The sequence below is a fragment of the Entelurus aequoreus genome, linkage group LG27 (genome assembly GCF_033978785.1).
Source record: "Entelurus aequoreus isolate RoL-2023_Sb linkage group LG27, RoL_Eaeq_v1.1, whole genome shotgun sequence".
NCBI lineage: Eukaryota > Metazoa > Chordata > Actinopteri > Syngnathiformes > Syngnathidae > Entelurus > Entelurus aequoreus.
Genome location: NC_084757.1, coordinates 9609373 through 9634906, shown reverse-complemented (window position 1 = coordinate 9634906; position 25534 = coordinate 9609373). Strand labels below are relative to the sequence as shown.

The following is a 25534-nucleotide window of genomic DNA, read 5'->3' as shown; positions in this document are numbered from 1 at the left end:
ATAATAACACAAAGTGCAAACTAGATAAAAAAACAATAATAATAATAACACATACAAAGTGTAAACTAGATAAAAAACAATAACACAAAGTGCAAACTAGATAAAAAACAATAATAACACAGACAAAGTGTAAACTAGATCAAAAAAACAATAATAACACAAAGTGCAAACTAGATAAAAAACAATAATAATAATAACACAAAGTGCAAACTAGATAAAAAACAATAATAACACAGACAAAGTGTAAACTAGATTAAAAAAAACAATAATAACACAAAGTGCAAACTAGATAAAAAAACAATAATAATAACTCAGACAAAGTGCAAACTAGATCAAATAAAATAATAATAACACGGACAAAGTGCAGACTAGATAAAAACCAATTAGTAAAAATGAGTAAAAAGTAAACATGGGAGCACGATTGTTTCTCAACTAGCCACAATTTAGTTTGTTTATTGAACGTGACAAGTGCCTTTAATGTACCCTAAGATTTTTTTGTTAAAATAAAGCCAATAATGACATTTTTTTGTGGCGCCCTTTATTTAGAAAAGTACCGAAATACTCAATATTGGTATCGGGACAATACTGGCAGAAATGTAGATCGACCCCTCTGATGCCAGGTATCGCCCAGCAACCTCCTTGCGTGCGTCATGACGCAACGCGTCACGTGCCACTGGCTGAGCAGCCTGGCGTGGGGGGGGGGGGGGGGGGGAGGCTGCGTGTTGTGATGACGTAATGCCCCGGATGCTGCGTGTGGTGTGATGACGTAATGCACCGGATGCTGCAGGACGAGGGGGGGAAAGTGATGGAGGCGAGGAAGGTGGAGGAGTGAGGAGTTTGTCACCTTTTTCTACGATCTTCGGCCCTGAGAGCGCGGAGCTGCAGCACTGGAGGACTTTCTCTCCGGAGTTCCAAGAAGGTGCCATCGGAACCAATGCGGCGTTGTTGCGGGGCGGCAGGATCCTCGTCAGCATCATCATCATCACCGCCCTGACGAGCAATGGCGGGCCCGGAGCAGCAGGTGGAGGAGGAGAAGGCCGAGCACATCGATGACGCCGAGCTGGCTCTGCAGGGCATCAACATGCTGCTCAACAACGGCTTCAAGGAGAGCGACCAGCTCTTTCGGAGATACAGGTATGGCCTGCGCATGCGCGCACCATCAAAGCACTCGGCATCGTTATTAGCGTGCACCAAATCTGTGCGAGGGTCGATTGGCTCGATGACGTCACAGCCGGAGAGAATGGGAGGAGCCCCCCGTTTATGCAACTTTATTGACATTGTTTAGTAGTTGTAACAAGTTCATATAAAAGCATTAAAGGCCTATTGAAAGCCACTACTAGCGACCACGCAGTCTGATAGTTTATATATCAATGATGAAATCTTAACATTATAACACATGCCAATACGGCCGGGTTAACTTATAAAGTGACATTTTAAATTTGCCGCTAAACTTCCGGTTCGAAACGCCTCTGAGGATGACGTATGCGCGTGACGTAGACCGGCGAACACGGGTATGCCTTCCACATTGAAGCCAATACGAAAAAGCTCTGTTTTCATTTCATAATTCCACAGTATTCTGGACATCTGTGTTCGTGAATCTGTTGCAATCATGTTCATTGCATTATGGAGAAGGAAGCTGAGCAAGCAAAGAAGAAAGTTGTCGGTGCGAAATGCACGTATTTTTCGAACGTAGTCAGCAACAACAGTACACAGCCGGCGCTTCTTTGTTTACATTCCCGAAAGATGCAGTCAAGATGGAAGAACTCGGATAACAGAGACTCTAACCAGGAGGACTTTTGACTTCGATACACAGACGCCTGTAGAGAACTGGGACAACACAGACTCTTACCAGGATTACTTTGATTTGGATGACAAAGACGCAGACGTGCTACTGTGAGTATGCAGCTTTGGCTTCTAAACATTTGATCGCTTGACCGTATGTGCGCAACTTTTTTTTGCGTATGTACGTAACTTTTTAAAAATATATAAGCTTTATGAACCTTGGGTTAGGTGAACGGTCTTTTGGGCTGAGTGATTGTGTGTGTTGATCAGGTGTTTGAATTGTATTGGCGTGTTCTATGGAGCTAGGAGCTAGCCTAGGAGCTAGCATAACAAACACGCAGGTGTTTTTATGCAGGATTAATTTGTGGCATATTAAATATAAGCCTGGTTGTGTTGTGGCTAATAGAGTATATATATGTCTTGTGTTTATTTACTGTTGTAGTCATTCCCAGCTGAATATCAGGTCACCCCCGGCTCTCACAGCATCTTCCCTATCTGAATAGCTTCAACTCCCCACTAGTCCTTCACTTGCACTTTCCTCATCCACAAATCTTTCATCCTCGCTCAAATTAATGGGGAAATTGTCGCTTTCTCGGTCCGAATCTCTCTCACTTCATGCGGCCATCATTGTAAACAATAGGGAACTTTGCGTATATGTTCAACTGACTACGTCACGCTACTTCCGGTAGGGGCAAGCCTTTTTTTATCAGATACCAAAAGTTGCGATCTTTATTGTCGTTGTTCTATACTAAATCCTTTCAGCAAAAATATGGCAATATCGCGAAATGATCAAGTATGACACATAGAACAGATCTGCTATCCCCGTTTAAATAAAAAAAATTCATTTCAGTAGGCCTTTAACACTGTTACAAATTTGCGCCACACTGTGAAGCCACACCAAACAAGAATGACAAACACATTTCGGGAGAACATCCGCACCGCAACATAAACACAACGGAACAAATACCCAGAACCCCTTGCAGCACTACCACCAAACCCCAAAAAATTGTGATATTTACCTCAGAAGGCTGCAAATAGAAAAGAGGCATCAAAATTTGTATTTACATTTTATTTAATATACCATTGATGTTTTTTCGTTTGTTTTTTTTTTAAGTTGATTTTGCACTATTAAGTTATATAAGCGTTGCTTGTTCCATATTCAGTGATAAAGCAAAGCAGTGTAGCAAACTGAGCAATAATTAACGTTTTATTCATGCACTTTCTCTTGCTACTTCAAGGCTTGAATGTTTGATTCATTCATTATTTTATTTTCAAATGTATTATTAGCCTGTGGAAAAAGTTTATTTAGATATTTACCTCAGAAAGGCTGCAAATAGAAAAGAGGCATAACATTTTTATTTGAATGAATGAATTATCTTTAATGTCATTGTGCATGTACAGGTACAGGTCCAACGAAATTTAGGTTGCTTCCCTAAGATGCTTTGCATTTTTTTTTAAAAAAAGAAGAAACCACACAACATACAAAAACAACACAATATACACAATATGCAATATGGCCTAAGACCACTCTAAGAGGCAATGTAGAAAAAACGAGACAGTATAAAGTGACTAGTGAACTGACTAGAGAGTCAGGGGGTGGGAGTCAGCATTTCCTACCTCCTATGCTGTGCAGGAATTTTATTTTGGATTAAAATATGTAAATAAATATGATAAATATTGTCCATTTTATTTGATATGCCATTGATATTTTTTTAATTATTATTATTATTATTTGAAACTGGAGTTTGCATTTTCACTATAAAGTTATATAAGTCTTGCTTGTTCAATATTCAATACAAAACTTGTTTTGGTCCCTATTAAAAGGTTAATTTGTTCAACCTCTGTTCAGTTTTACATTTTGGCCCACTCTGTATTTGAGTTTGACACCCCTGCAATAGAGCAAGAACACCACCATGTTGGCCTTTTCCCCCACATATTGTCTATATTTGGTAACACTTTAGTATGGGGAACATATTCACCATTAATTAGATGCTCATTAACATGCAAATTAGTAACATGTTGGCTCTTAATTAGTCATTATTAAAAACCTCTAAAGGCTTAGTGGCCACATGCGTGGACAGCACCTTTTAGCTCTTATTTACAAAATTGTGTACATTACTGAATTGGGGTCTTATGGCCACTTATGTGGACACTTATACTGCCATCTGGTGGTGTCAGAAGAGTATAACATACAATGGAATTTGGGGGAAAAAAAGTGTAGAAATAAGAATTAGCATGTCACTAAACATGAAGTACACGTTTGTGTACTTATGGACTAAGTACATCATATCAAAAGATGATTCTTAGTTTTTATTCTAATTAGGGTCCAATAAGCCCAAATAGCAAAGAGAAATAAAAAAGCATGTAAGCAAACCTTAAGAGGTTAAGTACTTATGCTGCATGGCCTTATTATACAACTAACCCTAACTAAATAACTCTAAATTAAGTCTTTGTTACTTAAAATATGTTCCCCATACTAAAGTGTTACCCTATATTTTGTCATCAAGTGGTTGGTGCGTGCACACACACTAAGACAGTCCAACAACCAATGTGTTGTTGTTATGGCAAGGCAACTTTATTTATATAGCATGTTTACAACAATTTTTAAATTGGACCAAAGTGCTTTACAGGTTAAAAAGCATAGAGTAAATAACAAAAAAAACAAAAACGAACAAGGAACATAAACAATGCATAAGCCAAACAAGATAGTGCAAAAGAAATACGGTGAAAGGGTTCGGATACAAACTTAAATTGCAAGATAAAAAATAATAAAAGTGGGACAAATTGGAAAAAAAAAACTAAAGGGAGGGGGGAGGGGGGGGACTAGAAATGGTGGCCTAGTGGGCGGGCTCAGCTCAGGTTAAAGGCCAGCGAGAACAGATAGGTCTTAAGAAGGGGTTTTGAAGACAGGACATTCAATGACAGCCAGCTAGTCAAGTTTATTTTTATTCTTTTAAATTTAACAACAAAAATACATTTATAATGCACACAAAAGTCAAGGCACTTTCAACATAACCATCAATCTACACATCAGGCTGAACAAATCACGACATCAGCAAAACATGTCAAGGAAAGAAAACAAAAGCAAATACAGAGAGTATTAAATATGAATAAATAATAATATGAAAAAAAAAGAGACAAAAGGGCTACTTAAATCACTTTAAATGTTTTTAACAAAGATATCAATTTAAGGGCTTTTGTACTAAAATACTTTATACTCTAATACGCATGCGCGGAAAATGTGCACGTCATAGTCACCTCCAGTGTTGCTTTGTGTGCAAGTTCTTTAATTTAACTTATCTGAACAATATCCAGTGTTGTGGTATCTCAATTACCTGGAATCCAGTGCGCTGTGGAGCCCTATTGTAGTGAATCACACCTGAGCCATCATAAATTAATACAATCTCTAATGGACATGTAAAAGTACGCAATGTGATAAAGAACATTTTACAACAACCAATCCAGGGATGTAGATATCTGGTCACTCTTTTGCCTTCACCTTCATTGTCCATTCCTTTTTGGTGACTTTATATACTCTGGACCTAGACGTTGAGTCCGCGACATACATGGCGGACAATAACTGATACAGGAGGGAGTTGACGGCACAGACACAAGGGGGTAATGTTGCTGTGTGTGTGTGTGTATATATATATATATATATATATATATATATATATATATATATATATATATATATATATATATATATATATATATATATATATATATATAATAAAAATAGTACTATAAATTAAACAGGGGGAAATTGAGTGTGACTAGATCCAAGGTGTGTGTGTGAGGCTATGTGTGTGATTAGCTGTAGTGTTTTACCAAATGTTGAAACGAGGAGAAGGAACAAGGCAGGAAGGCAGTCCGTGTCCATGCGAGGGGTCGAGGATCGAGGGTTCGAGCCCGCGCCGTGACAATTGCACTTTCATACCTTTTGGATTTTGTCTTGCGTATATAGTTTTTTCTGGATTTTAACGTCTATTTTTAGTAGGAAATCCGTGCAACTCTTAATACATGAGGCCCCAGGTGTTTGTTAGGATTATTTCGGTACAAATGTGCTTTTATAACATAAAACCAACCTTACTGATATTGTTTCACGGCCACTACTTTGTCGGTCAATCCACCCTAAGAACTCCTAATTGTCTTTGTCACGCTCGTTCAACGGCAGCTTTACAGATGCCATCTGTTCGATGTACTGCAATGACAAGGATGCGTTTGTTGGAGGTGTGATGAATACAAAGGATGGTCTGTTATGTTGCCCACTTCTCTTCTTTCCCTTCTTTGTGTCAGGACCCAGAGCCCGCTGATGAGCTTCGGGGCCAGTTTTGTCAGCTTCCTGGTGAGTGTGCGTCCACGGAACATTTGATCAGATCCACGTCTGTCCCTCAAGGTACAATTTAGGGCTGCCAGGTCGCTCTTATCGAGCTGTTCCAGGACCACAAAGGGACTCAATGTTGTACTCCAGCCCAGTCCGAGGTACAACCTATTGGACGGAATAGGGCTGAAAACTGTATCGCCATATAGGTGTTTTATATCGGTTGGTATTGATCATTATTGATATTGTTTATGGCCTGTGGGAAATAAGGAGCAAGAGAAACATATATTAAGTGTAAACATTTTTTGTATTAAATGTAACCTGTGACATTCCTACCCCAAGTTTTATTGTCAAATATGTTGCTGGTAATGTAACATGTGACATTCCTACCCCAAGTTTTATTGGCAAATATGTTGCTGGTAATGTAACCTGTGACATTCCTACCCCAAATGTTATCGTCAAATATGTTGCTGGTAATGTAACCTGTGACATTCCTACCCCAAGTTTTATTGTCAAATATGTTGCTGGTAATGTAACCTGTGACATCCCTACCCCAAGTTTTATTGTCAAATATGCCCAGGTTTTATTGCCAAATATGATGCTGGTAATGTAACCTGTGACATTCCTACCCCAAGTTTTATTGTCAAATATGCCCAAGTTTTATTGCCAAATATGTTGCTGGTAATGTAACCTGTCACATTCCTACCCCAAGTTTTATTGTCAAATATGTTGCTGGTAATGTAACCTGTGACATTCCTACCCCAAATTTTTTGTCAAATATGTTGCTGGTAATGTAACCTGTGACATTCCTACCCCAAGTTTTATTGTCAAATACGTTGCTGGTAATGTAACCTGTGACATTCCTGCCCCAAGTTTTATTGTCAAATATGTTGCTGGTAATGTAACCTGTGACATCCCTACCCCAAGTTTTATTGTCAAATATGCCCAGGTTTTATTGCCAAATATGATGCTGGTAATGTAACCTGTGACATTCCTACCCCAAGTTTTATTGTCAAATATGCCCAAGTTTTATTGCCAAATATGTTGCTGGTAATGTAACCTGTCACATTCCTACCCCAAGTTTTATTGTCAAATATGTTGCTGGTAATGTAACCTGTGACATTCCTACCCCAAATTTTTTGTCAAATATGTTGCTGGTAATGTAACCTGTGACATTCCTACCCCAAGTTTTATTGTCAAATACGTTGCTGGTAATGTAACCTGTGACATTCCTGCCCCAAGTTTTATTGTCAAATACGTTGCTGGTAATGTAACCTGCGACATTCCTACCCCAAATTTTTTGTCAAATATGTTGCTGGTAATGTAACCTGTGATATTCCTACCCCAAGTTTTATTGCCAAATATGTTGCTGGTAATGTAACCTGTGACATTCCTACCCCAAGTTTTATTGCCAAATATGTTGCTGGTAATGTAACCTGTGACATCCCTACCCCAAGTTTTATTGTCAAATATGCCCAGGTTTTATTGCCAAATATGATGCTGGTAATGTAACCTGTGACATTCCTACCCCAAATTTTATTGTCAAATATGTTGCTGGTAATGTAACCTGTGACATTCCTACCCCAAGTTTTATTGTCAAATATGTTGCTGGTAATGTAACCTGTCACATTCCTACCCCAAGTTTTATTGTCAAATATGTTGCTGGTAATGTAACCTGTGACATTCCTACCCCAAATTTTTTGTCAAATATGTTGCTGGTAATGTAACCTGTGACATTCCTACCCCAAATTTTTTGTCAAATATGTTGCTGGTAATGTAACCTGTGACATTCCTACCCCAAATTTTTTGTCAAATACGTTGCTGGTAATGTAACCTGTGACATTCCTACCCCAAGTTTTATTGTCAAATACGTTGCTGGTAAGGTAACCTGTGACATTCCTGCCCCAAGTTTTATTGTCAAATATGTTGCTGGTAATGTAACCTGTGACATCCCTACCCCAAGTTTTATTGTCAAATATGCCCAGGTTTTATTGCCAAATATGATGCTGGTAATGTAACCTGTGACATTCCTACCCCAAGTTTTATTGTCAAATATGCCCAAGTTTTATTGCCAAATATGTTGCTGGTAATGTAACCTGTGACATTCCTACCCCAAGTTTTATTGCCAAATATGTTGCTGGTAATGTAACCTGTGACATTCCTACCCCAAGTTTTATTGTCAAATATGCCCAGGTTTTATTGCCAAATATATTGCTGGTAATGTAACCTGTGACATTCCTACCCCAAGTTTTATTGTCAAATATGCCCAGGTTTTATTGCCAAATATATTGCTGGTAATGTAACCTGTGACATTCCTACCCCAAGTTTTATTGTCAAATATGCCCAAGTTTTATTGCCAAATATTTGCTGGTAATGTAACCTGTGACATTCCTACCCCAAATTTTTTGTCAAATATGTTGCTGGTAATGTAACCTGTGACATTCCTACCCCAAATTTTTTGTCAAATATGTTGCTGGTAATGTAACCTGTGACATTCCTACCCCAAGTTTTATTGTCAAATACGTTGCTGGTAATGTAACCTGTGACATTCCTGCCCCAAGTTTTATTGTCAAATATGTTGCTGGTAATGTAACCTGTGACATCCCTACCCCAAGTTTTATTGTCAAATATGCCCAGGTTTTATTGCCAAATATGATGCTGGTAATGTAACCTGTGACATTCCTACCCCAAGTTTTATTGTCAAATATGCCCAAGTTTTATTGCCAAATATGTTGCTGGTAATGTAACCTGTGACATTCCTACCCCAAGTTTTATTGTCAAATATGTTGCTGGTAATGTAACCTATCACATTCCTACCCCAAGTTTTATTGTCAAATATGTTGCTGGTAATGTAACCTGTGACATTCCTACCCCAAATTTTTTGTCAAATATGTTGCTGGTAATGTAACCTGTGACATTCCTGCCCCAAGTTTTATTGTCAAATATGTTGCTGGTAATGTAACCTGTGACATCCCTACCCCAAGTTTTATTGTCAAATATGCCCAAGTTTTATTGCCAAATATGTTGCTGGTAATGTAACCTGTGACATTCCTACCCCAAGTTTTATTGCCAAATATGTTGCTGGTAATGTAACCTGTGACATTCCTACCCCAAGTTTTATTGTCAAATATGTTGCTGGTAATGTAACCTATCACATTACTACCCAAAGTTTTATTGTCAAATATGTTGCTGGTAATGTAACCTGTCACATTCCTACCCCAAGTTTTATTGTCAAATATGTTGCTGGTAATGTAACCTGTGACATTCCTACCCCAAATGTTTTGTCAAATATGTTGCTGGTAATGTAACCTGTGACATTCCTACCCCAAGTTTTATTGTCAAATACGTTGCTGGTAATGTAACCTGTGACATTCCTACCCCAAGTTTTATTGTCAAATATGTTGCTGGTAATGTAACCTATCACATTACTACCCAAAGTTTTATTGTCAAATATGTTGCTGGTATTGTAACCTGTCACATTCCTACCCCAAGTTTTATTGTCAAATATGCCCAAGTTTTATTGCCAAATATGTTGCTGGTAATGTAACCTGTGACATTCCTACCCCAAGTTTTATTGTCAAATATGTTGCTGGTAATGTAACCTATCACATTACTACCCAAAGTTTTATTGTCAAATATGTTGCTGGTAATGTAACCTGTCACATTCCTACCCCAAGTTTTATTGTCAAATATGTTGCTGGTAATGTAACCTGTGACATTCCTACCCCAAGTTTTATTGTCAAATACGTTGCTGGTAATGTAACCTGTGACATTCCTACCCCAAGTTTTATTGTCAAATACGTTGCTGGTAATGTAACCTATCACATTCCTACCCCAAGTTTTATTGTCAAATATGTTGCTGGTAATGTAACCTATCACATTACTACCCAAAGTTTTATTGTCAAATATGTTGCTGGTAATGTAACCTATCACATTACTACCCAAAGTTTTATTGTCAAATATGTTGCTGGTAATGTAACCTGTGACATTCCTACCCCAAATTTTTTGTCAAATATGTTGCTGGTAATGTAACCTGTGACATTCCTACCCCAAGTTTTATTGTCAAATACGTTGCTGGTAATGTAACCTGTGACATTCCTACCCCAAGTTTTATTGGCAAATATGTTGCAAAAAAACTTGGGGTATGAATGTCACAGGTTACATTACCAGCAACATATTTGACAAAAAAAGCATGAACGTAACAATCCGCATGTTGTAAGTACTAGTGTCCAAACACAGCACATAGCTCCGCCCCCTCGCCGGCAGGGGATACAAAGTATTTCTATTGCGACATCTAGTGGACACATTTGGAACAGCATTTGTTTGTTGCAGAACGCCATGATGACATTCGAGGAGGAGAAGATGCAGACGGCCTGCGATGACCTGAGGACCACGGAGAAGCTGTGCGAGAGCGACAATGTGGGCGTGCTGGAGACCATCAGAAACAAGATCAAGAAGAGCGTGAGTGCCGGAAGAAAGGCGGAGTGTGCCAGCAAGGTGCCGGAGGTTTTTCTTGTGTGCACAGATGGACTCCCAGAGGTCGGGGGTGGTGGTCGTGGACCGCCTGCAGAGGCAGATCATCGTAGCCGATTGTCAGGTCTACCTCGCTGTGCTCTCCTTCGTCAAGCAGGAACTTTCAGGTGAGGAGCGGAATATCAATCAATCAATCAATGTTTATTTATATAGCCCTAAATCACAAGTGTCTCAAAGGGCTGTACAAGCCACAACGACATCCTCGGTACAGAGCCCACATACGGGCAAGGAAAAACTCACCCCAGTGGGACGTCGGTGAATGACTATGAGAAACCTTAGCGAGGACCGCATATGTGGGTAACCACCCCCCCTCTAGGGGAGACCGAAAGCAACGGATGTCGAGTGGGTCTGACATAACATTGTGAAAGTCCAGTCCACAGTGGATCCAACACATCAGCGGGAGTCCAGTCCACAGCGGGGCCAACAGGAAACCATCCCGAGCGGAGACGGGTCAGCAGCGCAGAGATGTCCCCAACCGATGCACAGGCTAGTGGTCCACCCGGGGTCCCGGCTCTGGACAGCCAGCACTTCATCCATGGCCACCGGACCTATGCAACTCCCCCTCGCAAGGGACAGGGGAGAAGAGGAGAGAAGAAAAGAAACGGCAGATCAACTGGTCTAAAAAAGGGGGGGTCTATTTAAAGGCTAGATTATACAAATGAGTTTTAAGATGAGACTTAAATGCTTCTACTGTACTGAATACCCTACCTAGCCTGATCAGGTGACATGACTCAAAGAGAGGAGGAGTCACCTACTCTGGACAGAGCAGGACAACAATTGACCTTGTCACCTTTGCACACAGCGTACATGAAGGGCGGCTGGATCCTGCGCAAGGCGTGGAAGATGTACAACAAGTGCCACAGCGACATCAGCCAGCTGCAGGCGGGTGGCGAGTCTCCCCCCACCGACAACGCCAACCACAAGCAGCAGGCGGCGGTGGACAACGAGGCCCTGGAGCGCCTGAAGGGCTCGGTCAGCTTCGGCTACGGCCTGTTCCACCTGTGCATCTCCATGGTGCCGCCGCACCTGCTGAAGATCATCAACCTGCTGGGCTTCCCCGCCGACCGTCTCCAGGGCCTCTCCTCGCTGATGTACGCCAGCGAGAGCAAGGACATGAAGGCGCCGCTCGCCACGTCAGTATTTTTAAGGTCCTTGCGCCGCGCCGCCACGTCTGACCTGCTCCCTTCCACAGGTTGGCCCTCTTGTGGTACCACACGGTAGTGCTGCCTTTCTTTGCGCTGGACCACACGCACACCGGCCTGGCGGAAGCTAAAGACATCCTGCAGAGGAAGTCACTGGTTTACCCAAACTCCTCCCTCTTTATGTTCTTCAGGGGGCGTGTCCACAGGCTGGAGGTGGGTGCAGAGGAGTAGACACATTCGGGATCATGCTGCTAGAGAGCGTGCAAATGTTAGCTTGTTTGGACGTTAGTTGGGTACAATGGGTATGGAAGCTAGCTAGCTAAGTTGCTAGATGGTAGGTGGAGAGAGAATATGGTCAGTGGGTAGTTGTCAAGGATAGAGAAGCAGTTGGAGAGAGGCAGGTGGGTATGGAGGCTGGATACAGTCGTGGTCAAAAGTTGACATACACTTGTAAAGAACATAATGTCATGGCTGTCTTGAGTTTCCAAAGGAGTAGTCTGTAGTAGATCGACATGTTAGAATAGATAGGTGGGTATGAAAGCTAGATAGGTAGGGGGGCAGCTAGCTAGATATCTTGGTTGGTAGATTGTGGGCTAAAACAGGTAAGTTGGTAGCGAGCAAGATTACAGGATAGATAATTAGTTGGGTAGCTAGAAAGGTTATAATGAACAGGTGATTATGGAGGCTGGATGGGGTAGCTAGCTAACTGGATAGGCATCTTGGTTGGTAGATTGATGGCGAAGTGGGGAGCTAGCAAGACTACAGTGTAGATAGGTAGTTGGAGAGAGCTACAATGATAAACGCGTATGATAAATAGGATGGTATAGAGTTAGGTAGGGAGGCAGCAATTGTACCTAAGTTCCTAGGTAGTAGGTTCTTATAGGTTCTTAGATTGATGGTAGATCAAGGGCTTAGATAAATAAGGTGGTAGCTAGCAAGATTACAGATTAGACAGTTAGTTGGTTAGCTAGACAAGTTGAAATAGATAGGTGGGTATGGATGCTTGATATGTAGCTAAATAGGCATATTGGTTGGTAACTTGAGAGCAAATATGGCTAAGTAGGTAGCGAGCACGATACCAGGAGAGATAAGTAGTATTAGTAGTTAAAATGGACAGGTGGTTATGGAGGCTAGATAGGTAGTGGCTGAGCTTGCTTACTAGATATGCATATTGGAAGGTAGATTGTAACTCTAGCAAGGTGGGTATATGAGTAATAGACTAGTTTCCTGAGTGGAACTAGTTAGCCAGATGCTGTTCATGGGTCAGTAGCTACTGTTGACAAGAAGCTACAGTATAAATGCTCTGGTGCTAGATGGCAAAGATAAGCAGTTAGCTAGGTTGCTAGATGGGCATGTATGAAGTATGGTTAAAAATATAAGATTGATAGGGGCTGTTGCCTCAGTTGCTAGATGGGTAGGTGAAGTGTTGGTTTGGTTAGCTAGATAGTCACAATGTTGAGTAGCGAGGTAGATAGGTAGGTATGAGCTAGGTTGACAAAGACATTTTGGACGGAAGCGAGGAAGCTAAGATGTTGAAAATGACTTTATCTTGATAGCTTGCAAGAAGTCGGCCATAGTTAGCTACTATTAGGTTTTGAGATAAGGAATTCAGAAGTTGCTGGTTCGATAGGTATGGCTCAAGTATATATGTAGAATGAACTTGGTTTTCTTGATCAGTGAATGTTTATAGGTCAGTGGCTACATCACAGCAACTCCTAGCAAGTGGCTAGCTAGTGATGTAGCTAAATAGACGTATTGCTAGGTTGCCAGATACATTGAGTACACAATGGGTTGAGGTACCTGTCCTCTGTCCTCAGTGCCACATCAACAGTGCTCTGGCTTGTTTCCACGACGCATTAGAACTGGCTTCAGACCAAAGAGAGATCCAGCACGTGTGTCTGTATGAGATCGGTACGTGTCTGATGGCCATGTTGCTGCTGGAGCCATCGTCTGATTGGTCTTTGTGCGGCAGGCTGGTGCAGCATGATCGAGATGAACTTTGAGGACGCCTACCAGGCCTTTGAGCGGCTGAAGAACGAGTCGCGCTGGTCGCAGTGCTACTACGCCTACTTGACGGGAGGTCAGCCCGTTAGCATTAGCATTGTAGCGCGCTTCTCAATCATTGTGTTTCTTGTCAGTGTGCAAGGGCTCCTCGGGTGACCTGGACGGAGCCAGCCGAGTCTTCAAAGACGTGCAGAAGCTGTTCAAGAGGAAAAACAACCAGATTGAGCAGTTTGCCGTCAAAAGGGTGGGCGCCGCCCAAGCGTGAACGCCTCTCCGGACTGGATCGAGCCGTTTGCTTTGTGTGTGCGCAGGCGGACAGGCTGAGGAAGATCTCGCCCAGCAGAGAACTTTGCATCCTGGGCGTCATCGAAGTCTTGTATCTGTGGAAGGCTCTTCCTAACTGCTCCTCCACCAAGCTGCAGATCATGAACCAAGGTGATCATCCCCTGCTCTAACCTTCACGTCAACATGGCTGTATGCCTTACTAGCAGCCACCACTAGAGGGTGCGATAGAATCACACCCGTTTACTCCCTACAGTCTCAGTGCATACTTGATTGAGTACGTTGAGATTGGAGTTTTCATGTTAGCATTACGCCCGTTTTAGAGTGTGTGGCATGTTGTAGGAAGTGTTTAGAAGTGTGTTTGAAATGCAGACAGTATTCCTCAAAATCATAAACTCAGGCCCCTTCTACACTAAGCAGGCTAAGGTTATCCAGGGTAAATTCCACTTAACCTTATCCTTGTCCACACACACATACACAATGGTTGTTTAAGATCGCGTCCCCCCCCCCGGCCCCCCAGACTTGCTAGAAACACTCATTCACCTTTCTTCACTAGTATGTGTCGCACTGGGAGAAAGGTGGGTGAAGTGTCCTGCCCAAGGGTACAACGGCAGTGACTAGAATGCCAGAACCTAGATTTGTACCAGGAACCTATATGTTTCTGTATGACCGCTCTTCAATCTGAGACATTTGCTGCTCTACTGTACACTACACTTGTACTTTGATACCTTAGGTAACATTTCAAGAGTTTGCATGCTGACATACTAACAACGCATGCTAGCAAGTTAGCACCTAGCAACTATATCCATGACTTTTAGGTTTATACAGATAACATTGGCTAAAATACTAACATACTAGCTGTTGGCATCCTCTGACAACGGTTAGCATGCTAGTAAGATAGTGTCACGTAACCGTAGTCATGACTTTTAGTTTGATACCAATAAAATTGGGTACAATTTCAACAGTTAGCATGCTAAAATACTAACAGTTAGCATGCTAGCAAGACAGCACCTAGCAACGATAGCTATGACTTCTAGGTTCATACCGATGACATTAGCCAAAATACTAACATACTAACTGTTAGCATCCCATATGATAACTGTTAGCATGCTAGTAAGATAGCGCCAAGTAACCAGTTTTTGTTTGATACCTACACAACAGGGTAATATTTCAACAGTTAGCATGCTAACATACTAACAGATACAATGCTAGTAAGATAGCGCCTAGTAACAATATCCATGACTTTTAGGGTCATACCCACAAAATTGGCTAAAATATTAAACAGGATAACTGTTGGCATCCTCTATAACTGTTAGCATGCTAACCATGTTAGCAATGGTTGTTTAAGATCGCGTCCCCCCCCTCCGTCAGCCGGTGCAACGCGACCTAATACGCATGCGTGGAAAAAATGCGCACGATATAGTCACCTCCAGTGTTGCTTTGTATGCAAGTTCTTAAATTTAACTGATCTGAACAATATCCATTGTTGTGGTATTTCAATTAACTGGAATCCAGTGTGCTTTAATGGACACGCGAAAGTAAACAATGTGACAAAGAACATTTTACATCAATCAATCTAGGGATCTAGATATCTGGTCAGGACACTCCTCACTCTTTTGCCTTTACCTTCATTGTCCATTCCATTTTGGTGACTTTATATACTCTGGACCTAAACGTTGAGTCCGCGACATACATGGCGGACAATAACTGATACAGTCTGCTCTGCCAGTCCAAAAGCATTCGCCGTTTTCCGTAGTCTACCCTCGACGGCCAGGTAATACAAAGCACCTTTTTTATCACATCCACGGGAGCCCGCATTCTCGTTGACTCTCCTTCAACAAATGGACAAAGTTTTTCGGTAACTAGAATCACAGCTGACCCGGACATTGGAAAGTTCTCTTGCCGTCTGAGAAGTGTTGTATCCCAAATAGCTGCAATCGCTTTCTCTTTAGGTATTCATGTGTGATTTCCACAATGTCATTGTAAGTTAATATACTAACACAGACACATGTAAACATGTTAGCACGTTAGCTAATGCTAGCTTCATTACATTACGACAGCACGTACAAATAAGCATTGAAAACAGTCCTACAGAAATCACACACGGGATGGTTTAGTAAGTAAGAATTGTTTTAGTTATATTGTAAAACTTTAGTAAGTAAGAATAGTTTTCTTGTAAAACTTACAAACGTTGCTTGGAGTGATGAATGAAGAATCCTTTCGAGCAGAAATGCTAAGGAGACTAGAAGACAGAACGGCACTTATACTTCCGGTTGAAAGCTCTAAAGAGAAATACTGTAGAAATTCACCCCGCAGCACCTGCAGTGAGCGAACTTGTCCAAAAGATGGCGCCGTAGCACAAACAATAAAACACAATTTCAGTGTGCCTGCATGTGTTTTATGACAACTCTTTGAAAAAATCCCTAAATTAGCCACACTCACAGGGCTCAAAGTGTAGGTAAAAAGTAGCGGCTTACAGTCCGGAATTTATGGTAACGTTCTCTTTGAAATATGTCCCTGGTGACCATTTTCTGGTGTTTCCAACAATACGATAATCATGTTGTTCAGTGTTGCAGCGTCTGGATGACGCGTCTTGCAGAGGCCTCCAACATCTCCTCCTGGGCTCCATCCACAAGTGTCACGGGAACCTGAGGGACGGCGTACAGGTAGTGGACCACTTGGACTTGTCATGTCACATTGCATCACTGGCTGTGCGCCTCCTTTGCAGTCCTTCCAGATGGCTGCCAGAGACCAATACGGGCGGCAGATTAATTCCTACGTTCAGCCGTACGCCGTCTACGAACTGGGCTGTATACTGCTCGCCAAGCCAGAGGTCAGTCTGATACTCGGTGATACTTTTGTGTGTGTTAACAACATTTTATTTGTATTGTAACATTTTAAAATGAGCTGACGATGACAGCTGTGCTGTCCAGTTCTTATACACTATATTGCCAAAAGTATTTGGCCACCCATCCAAATGATCAGAGTCAGGTGTCCTAATCACTCATTTATTAACAAGGTATAGAAATCGCCATGTAAAATTGCTAATGCTAATAATAGCCTGTCTATGGCAAATCCAATGTAAACTAGATGAGGCAATTTCTGAAGGAATTGCGTATGAAGGCTCCAATGCTGAAGTTGAAATGAAATGCTGACAGAATGTAGTATGAATGTAAGAATAATTTGAATGTTGGAATGGTTTGCATGTTGAAGAGTTTGAATTTCCAGGAAAAAACTGAATTTGGTTTGGAACTTGGGAAAGTGTTAGTTGGACGAGGGAAATGTGTTGAAGGTGGAATGGTTTGAATCGGTTGACAAATGTGGGAATTGTGGAAGTTTTAAAAATGGACAATCCATTTTGGATGGGGAAAATGTCCCTGAAAACCAGGAATTCTTGCAAATCCGGGAATATTTTGGAGTTTCGGGAAAAGCGGGAATTTTTGGAAAATTTTAAAAGACTTGAATGGTCTGAATGAGTTGAAATGGTTGGTGTTGGAATTTTTCAAATCGGTCGAGAAATGTTGAAGTAGTAACGTTTTTATTTGAGAAATGGTATTAAGGAATTTTGGGAAAACCGGGAATTTTTCCAGTTAAAAAAAATTTGAGTTTTTTTTGTCCTGATTAAGAGGAATGTTTGGACGGTGGAACGGTTGAAGTGGGTTGAAAAATGTGGACTTAGTAGTCGCCAGAAAAAAGGGTCGAAAAGGGATTTGAAAAAAACGCAATCCTGGGAATTCGTGGAATTTTTTTTTAACTTGGAAAAATTATAGTTTGTATGTCCAGGATGAGTGGAATGTGTTCAAGATGGAATGGTTTGAATCAGTTGAAAAATGTAGGAATTGTGGAAGTTTGAAAAATGGACAATTCATTTTGAAAGGGGAAAATGTCCCCGACAACTGGGAATTCTTGGAAATCCGGGAATTTTTTTAAATTGTTGAAAAAAAGAACACAGTTTTGAACAGGCTGAATGTTTTGGAGTTGCAACGGTTTGAATTGGATGAAAAATGTGGGAATTTCATGGAAATTTGGTAATTTCATGAAAGGCGGGAATTTTTGGAAAATGGTAAAAGACTTGAATGTTCTGAATGAGTTGGAATAGTTGGTGTTGGAATTTTTCAAATCGGTCTAGAAATGTTGAAGTAGTAACATTTTTATTTGAGAAATGGCATTAAGGAATTCCAGGAATTTCGGGAAAACCGGGAATTTTTCCTGTTTAAAAAAGAACTTGTTTTTTTGTCCTGATTAAGAGGAATGTTTGGAGGGTGGAACGGTTGAAGTGGGTTGAAAAATGTGGAAGGAGTAGTCGCCAGAAAAAAGGGTCGAAAAAGGATTTGAAAAAAACACAATTCTGGGAATTCGTGGAACTTTTTTTAACTTGGAAAAATGATCGTTTGAATTTCCAGAATGGTGGAATGTGTTGAAGGTGGAATGGTTTGAATCGGTTGAAAAATGTGGAAATGGTGGAAGTTTGACAAATGGCCAATTAATTTTGCATGGAGAAAATGTCCCGGAAAAACCTGGGAATTCTTGTAAATCCGGGAATTTTTTTAAATTGTTGAAGAAGAGAACACAATTTTGAATAGGCTGAATATTTTGGAGTTGGCGCGCTCTACCTTCCACATTTTCACCCGACTCAAACCGTTCCAACTTCAAACTGTTCAGCCTATTCGGGAATCGCGGGCTTTCCCTTGACAAATTTCAAAAAATTCCCTTATTTCCCAGAATTCCAGGTTTTCCGGGACATTTTTTACCATTAAAAATTGATTGGCCATTTTTCAAACTCCATCATTTTCACATTTTTCAACCTATTCAAACCATTCCACCTTCAACGCATTCCACCATATTGGAAATTCAAACTTCCCTTTTTCCAAATTCCAAAATAATTCCAGGATTTTCCAGAATTCCTGCTTTTCCAAAGCTCTACTTCAACCCTTTTTTCTGGCTACTACTCCTTCCATATTTTTCAACACATTTCAACCGTTCCACCGTCAAAACATTCCTCTTAATCAGGAAATCTGGAAAAATTCCCGGTTTTCACGAAATTCCAGAAATTCCATTATACCATTTCTCAATTCAACATGTTACTACTTCAACATTTCTCCACCAAATTGAAAAATTTAAACACCAACCATTTCAACTCATTCAGACCATTCAAGTTTTTTACCATTTTCAAAAAAATTCCCGCTTTTCCTGAAATTCCCAATGTTTTCTGAAATTCCCATTGAAATCAATGGGACATTCTTCAAAGTTCCACAACTTCCACATTTTTCATCTGATTCGAACTGTTCCAACTTCAAAATATTCAGCCTGTTCAGGAATTGTGTTCTCTACTTCAACAATTATAAAAACATTTCCCGGATTTCCCCTGATTCCTTTTTTTTTGGTGCATTTTCCCCATTCAAAATGAATTGGCCATTTTCAAACTTCCACAATTCCCACATTCTTCGACCGATTAAAACCATTCCACCTTAAACACATTCCACCATCCTGGAAATTCAAACTACCCTTTTTCCTAGTTCAAAAGAATTCCAGATTTTCCCGAAAATGTACTACTTCAACATTTCTAGCCCGATTTTAAACAATTCCAACACCAACAAATTCAGCTCATTTAGGACATTCATGCTCCTAATCATTTTCAAAAAAGTTCCCCCAAATTTCCAGGAAGTTCCCATTGAAATGAATGGGACATTTTTCCAAGTTGCACAATTCCCACATTTTCCAACCTATTCAAACCATTCCAACATTAACACATTCCACTCATCTTGGACATTCAAACTAACACTTTCCCAAGTTCCAAACCAAATTCCGGTTTTCCTGGAAATTCAAAGCATTCCAACATTCAAACCATTTCAGCGTTTATAAACGATTTAAACTAGAGATGTCCGATATCGGCCTGCCGATATTATCGGCCGATAAATGCTTTAAAATGTAATATCGGAAATTATCGGTATCGTTTTTTTTTATTATCGGTATCGTTTTTTTTATTAAATCAACATAAAAAACACAAGATACACTTACAATTAGTGCACCAACCCAAAAAAACTCCCTCCCCCATTTACACTCATTCACACAAAAGGGTTGTTTATTTCTGTTATTAATATTCTGGTTCCTACATTATATATCAATATATATCAATACAGTCTGCAAGGGATACAGTCCGTAAGCACACATGATTGTGCGTGCTGCTGGTCCACTAATAGTACTAACCTTTAACAGTTCATTTTACTCATTTTCATTAATTACTAGTTTCTATGTAACTGTTTTTATATTGTTTTACTTTCTTTTGTATTCAAGAAAATGTTTTTAATTTATTTATCTTATTTATTTTTTATTTTTTAAAAGGACCTTATCTTCACCATACCTGGTTGTCCAAATTAGGCATAATAATGTGTTAATTCCACGACTGTATATATCGGTATCGGTTGATATCGGTATCGGTAATTAAAGAGTTGGACAATATCGGAATATCGGATATCGGCAAAAAGCCATTATCGGACATCCCTAATTTAAACCATTTCTACATTCATCCTACATTCCATTAGCATTTCAGTTCAACTTCAGCATTGGAGCATTCACACGCAACTCCTTCAGGAATTGCCTCTTCTAGTTACAATTGAAATCATGTTTTGAATAGTAAATAAATAAATATATTAAATTACGAACAACAATTATTTACTCCAATTTAAATTAATTGCTTAAAGATAGTTACATTTCTTTCATTGTGTCCCATTTGAGCCTCCATAATTTGCAAGGTGTGTGTGTAAATAAACATTTCTTATTTTGTTTTTACGCCAACCAGACTGTGGGCAAAGGGAGATCGTTCTTACTTCAAGCCAAGGTAACGTCATGAGCTCAACATTTGTCATAAGTGAAAACTAACAATGAATTGCACTGATCTCAAGGGTCCTATCCTAAGTCTGCAACTTTTCAGACTTTTAAATATGTTTCGAACTCTTGTTAGGGTTAGCGTGGGGAGAAGGAGGCTGCAGAATCCAAGCATGACAGCCAACAGGAGATGAATGCAGATTTACCCTCTACAAAAATCGAATTGTATTGTGCCCCACTGGGATCCAATATTATTCTTGCTAGTTAGACTTAGACTTCCTTTTTATTGTCATTCAAATTTGAACTTTACAGTACAGATCAAAACGGAATTTTGTTGCATTAGCTTGTTGTAGTGCAGGATAAAAGAGCAATAAGGTGCAGATATAAATAAATAGATTACTGTACAGATAGATGTATTGCACTTTTGCATATGCATCCACGTTTATGGATGTAGGTTATATTGTCTTTATATCCCAGCCAGTTCATCCGTTTTTGGGGGGAATTGAGGGGATTATTCTGATGCGTTCAAGAGTCTTACGACTAGGATGGAAATCTGCACCTCCAAGTTGGAGTCCATGGTTCTCGCCCGGAAAAGGGTGGAGTGCCATCTCCGGGTTGGGGAGGAGACCCTGCCCCAAGTGGAGGAGTTCAAGTACCTCGGAGTCTTGTTCACGATTGAGGGAAGAGTGGATTGTGAGATCGACAGGCGGATCGGTGCAGCGTCTTCAGTAATGCGGACGCTGTATCGGTCTGTTGTGGTGAAGAAGGAGCTGAGCCGGAAGGCAAAGCTCTCAATTTACCGGTCCATCTACGTTCCCATCCTCACCTATGGTCCCGAGCTTTGGGTTATGACCGAAAGGACAAGATCACGGGTACAAGCGGCTGAAATGAGTTTCCTCCGCCGGGTGGCGGGTCTCTCCCTTAGAGATAGGGTGAGAAGCTCAGTCATCCGGGGGGAGTTCAAAGTAAAGCCGCTACTCCTCCACATCAAGAGGAGCCAGATGAGGTGGTTCGGGTATCTGGTCAGGATGCCACCTGAACGCCTCCCTAGGGAGGTATTTCGGGCACGTCAGACCGGTAGGAGGCCACGGGGAAGACTGTCTCCCGGCTGGCCTGGGAACGCCTCGGGATCCCACGGGAGGAGCTGGACGAAATGGCTGGAGCTTCCCTGCTTAGGCTGCTTCACCAGCAACCCGACCTCGAATAAGCGGAAGAAGATGGATGGATGAAGAGTCTTAAGGCCTGAGGGAAGAAGCTGTTACATAACCTGGAGGTTCTGCTACAGAGGCTGCGGAACCTCTTTCTAGAGTCCAGAAGTGAAAACAGTCCTTGGTGGGGGTGGGAGGAGTCTCTACAGATTTTCTGAGCCTTGGTCAGGCAGCGGCTTTTTGCGATTTCCCGGATAGGAGGAAGAGGAGTCCTGATGATCTTTTCCGCTGTCTTCACCACTCTCTGGAGAGACTTCCAGTCTGAGGCCATGCAGACTCCAGTCCAGACAGAGATGCGGTTGGTCAGTAGGCTCTCTATAGTGCCTCTGTAGAATGTGCTGAGAATGGGGGGCGGGAGCTGTTCTCTTTTCATCCGACGCAAAAAGGGCATGCGATGATGAGCTCTGAGAGCTCCGGTGTGTAGGAACCAGGTCATATTGTCAGTTATCTGCATCCCCAGGAACTTGGTGCTGCTTACCATCTCCACTGTTGTGCCGATGATGATGAAGTTAGCATGACATGTTGTTGCTAGCGTTATTTTGTCATTGGACTACGGTCCTAATTAACTCCTCAAAATGTTTCCAGGAGGATTTCACAGGCTACGACTTTGAGAACAGGCTTCACGTGCGCATCCACTCGGCGTTGGCCTCCCTGAAGGAAGTCGTGCCTCAGTGACTCCAGCGTTTTTGACACCACCTACAACTCCATGGCCTCCAGGCCCCGTGGTAAACCTTCTTTGGGGCGAGTTTGTGTCTTGTTAAGGCATTAACGCCATAAAATAGGAAAAACGCACACAAAGAAACAGTGTTTTAACAAAATCACAATTTCTGCCAAAAAACAGGAACCACTTTGGTTGCGCATCCGTTTCTTCAATAAAGTGGGAGATACGTTTATATTTACATGCTCAACATGTTTAAAATTGTCATTCTTATGTTTGTGGACGCACAAAATGCAATCGAGCAAGGCCATGAAGTCACTGTGTAAAATTCCTAACTGAAATTGCCTCCGCCCTACAGGATGTTGAATTAGAATCGGAAGGACAGGAAGTGGATTTTTAAGAAAATCTATATATTTTAGCCAAGTAACAGGAATAACTGAAAACTTTTAGCAAAGATTTTGGCCTAAAATACCTTATACACATTCGCATTAAACGTAAATTCCCTTCATTTTAAATACTTGCATAATTCTGGGGAAGTAGGTATTTTTTCACCATTTTCCATAGTTTGAAAGTATATTATACTTCAAACTAGACAATGCAATTTTAATATAAATTGCGGTTAAGATGCTAACATGCTAACAGTTAGCATGCAAGTAAGATAGCGCCAAGTTTTCATGACTTTTAGTTTGACACCTACAACATTGGCCAAAATGTTAACAGTTAGCATGCTAACAGTTTTTTAAAATTATACTCTTGGGTGTACCTTGCCTTCCGCCCGAACGCAGCTGGGGTAGGCTCCAGCCACCCCGAGAGGGACCAGCGGTAGAAAGTGGATGGATGTACTTTTACACAGAAAAGCCCCATTGAGATTAAAGAAACCATTTTTAAGGAGTTCTTGCTAGAAACACTCATTCACCTTTCTTCACTAGTATGTGTCGCACTGGGAGAAAGGTGGGCGAAGTGTCCTGCCCAAGGGTACAACGGCAGTGACTAGAATGCCAGAACCTAGATTTGTACCAGGAACCTATATGTTTCTGTATGACCGCTCTTCAATCTGAGACATTTGCTGCTCTACTGTACACTACACTTGTACTTTGATACCTTAGGTAACATTTCAAGAGTTTGCATGCTGACATACTAACAACGCATGCTAGCAAGTTAGCACCTAGCAACTATATCCATGACTTTTAGGTTTATACAGATAACATTGGCTAAAATACTAACATACTAGCTGTTGGCATCCTCTGACAACGGTTAGCATGCTAGTAAGATAGTGTCACGTAACCGTAGTCATGACTTTTAGTTTGATACCAATAAAATTGGGTACAATTTCAACAGTTAGCATGCTAAAATACTAACAGTTAGCATGCTAGCAAGACAGCACCTAGCAACGATAGCTATGACTTCTAGGTTCATACCGATGACATTAGCCAAAATACTAACATACTAACTGTTAGCATCCCATATGATAACTGTTAGCATGCTAGTAAGATAGCGCCAAGTAACCAGTTTTTGTTTGATACCTACAAAACAGGGTAATATTTCAACAGTTAGCATGCTAACATACTAACAGATACAATGCTAGTAAGATAGCGCCTAGTAACAATATCCATGACTTTTAGGGTCATACCCACAAAATTGGCTAAAATATTAAACAGGATAACTGTTGGCATCCTCTATAACTGTTAGCATGCTAGTAAGATATTGTCAAGTAACCATAGTCATGACTTTTAATTTGACAATTGGGTAAAATTTCAACAGTTAGCATGCTAACATACTAACAGTTAGAATGTTAGCAAGATAGCACCTAGCATCGATAGAAATGACTTGGTATTTTGGGTAATCTTATCGGCGTAAACCTAACTGTTAGCATCCTCTATGATAACTGTTGGCATGCTAGTAAGATAGCGCCAAGTAACCAGTTTTAGTTTGATACCTACAAAACTGTAAGATTTTAACAGTTAGCATGCTAACATATTTAACAGTTAGAACACTAGCAAGATAGCGTCTAGTAACAATATCCATGACTTTTAGGTTCATACCCACAAAATTGACTAATATGCTAACATAGTCATTGCTATCATCCTATGTCAACTGTTAGTATGTTAGCACCTAGCATGACATGATTTTGAATGAAAAACTTTAGCTGTAATTGTTATTCCCATGAAATATGTAAAACAGTCATGCTTGAAATATAACAGAATCCTGGAATTTAAATTTGACCTCCAATTCAAATTGGAATTGCAGTTCTACTTCCTGTTTGCAACCTCAGGTCAATAGAATTTGGGGGTCATTTCCAAGTCAATTTGTAATTTTGCACAAGCCTTCTGGACGTAGATACCTGATACCACAAATGGCATGATATCAAGGAAGGATTTAGAACACCGGTGATGGTGTTTAAAGGAGACAAGAGCAAAAGAATGGTGTTCTAGAAGGTCTCCACCCTGGCCTGACAACCAAACACAGGACTTTAAAGAAGACGTGACTAATGTTCATGTGTGCACTATGCATGGTACATCAGGGTGTGACCTCAAACGTACCCTTAAAGTCTATATACGGTGCTGGTCCATGACAAGTAAATATGAGCAGGTTTTTGTCATAGAACCATGGTAATGTTTCCTGGCATAGAAGACATGTTTAATAAGAAATTGGACAAAGAAAACAGGGCATTTTCTGTGCATGTTGTGAAATATAGTCTTATGTTTTCTCTCCTCACATCATGTGTGGCAAGTCAACTGTGATCCATCTCAGGTGGTCAGTGAGTCAAAGGGAAGTC

General features: G+C 40.8%; 2 protein-coding genes across 4 annotated transcripts in view; one reads left to right on the top strand and one right to left on the bottom strand.

Moving 5' to 3' along the window:
- The window catches only part of zgc:103559 (Allantoinase, mitochondrial), a 19612-nt gene extending 18511 nt beyond the window's left edge, over positions 1 to 1101 (bottom strand). The window contains exon 1 of the mRNA XM_062039011.1: positions 845 to 1101. Coding sequence (XP_061894995.1) covers positions 845 to 983 — 139 coding nt within the window. The 5' untranslated portion in view covers positions 984 to 1101. The remainder of the gene's footprint in view (positions 1 to 844) is intronic.
- Positions 1 to 25534, top strand: part of LOC133644491 (tetratricopeptide repeat protein 39C-like) — a 27470-nt gene extending 1936 nt beyond the window's left edge. For 2 of the 3 annotated variants that reach the window (XM_062039008.1, XM_062039009.1), the window contains exons 2-15: positions 788 to 1134; positions 6082 to 6130; positions 10439 to 10567; positions 10632 to 10746; positions 11442 to 11772; positions 11832 to 11994; positions 13599 to 13692; positions 13754 to 13861; positions 13920 to 14029; positions 14097 to 14220; positions 16636 to 16733; positions 16796 to 16900; positions 20867 to 20905; positions 22686 to 25534. In XM_062039008.1, the coding sequence (XP_061894992.1) occupies positions 1001 to 1134; positions 6082 to 6130; positions 10439 to 10567; positions 10632 to 10746; positions 11442 to 11772; positions 11832 to 11994; positions 13599 to 13692; positions 13754 to 13861; positions 13920 to 14029; positions 14097 to 14220; positions 16636 to 16733; positions 16796 to 16900; positions 20867 to 20905; positions 22686 to 22775 (1689 nt within the window). In that variant the 5' untranslated portion in view covers positions 788 to 1000 and the 3' untranslated portion in view covers positions 22776 to 25534. The remainder of the gene's footprint in view (positions 1 to 787; positions 1135 to 6081; positions 6131 to 10438; positions 10568 to 10631; positions 10747 to 11441; positions 11773 to 11831; positions 11995 to 13598; positions 13693 to 13753; positions 13862 to 13919; positions 14030 to 14096; positions 14221 to 16635; positions 16734 to 16795; positions 16901 to 20866; positions 20906 to 22685) is intronic. The other variant, XM_062039010.1, reaches the window with a different exon arrangement.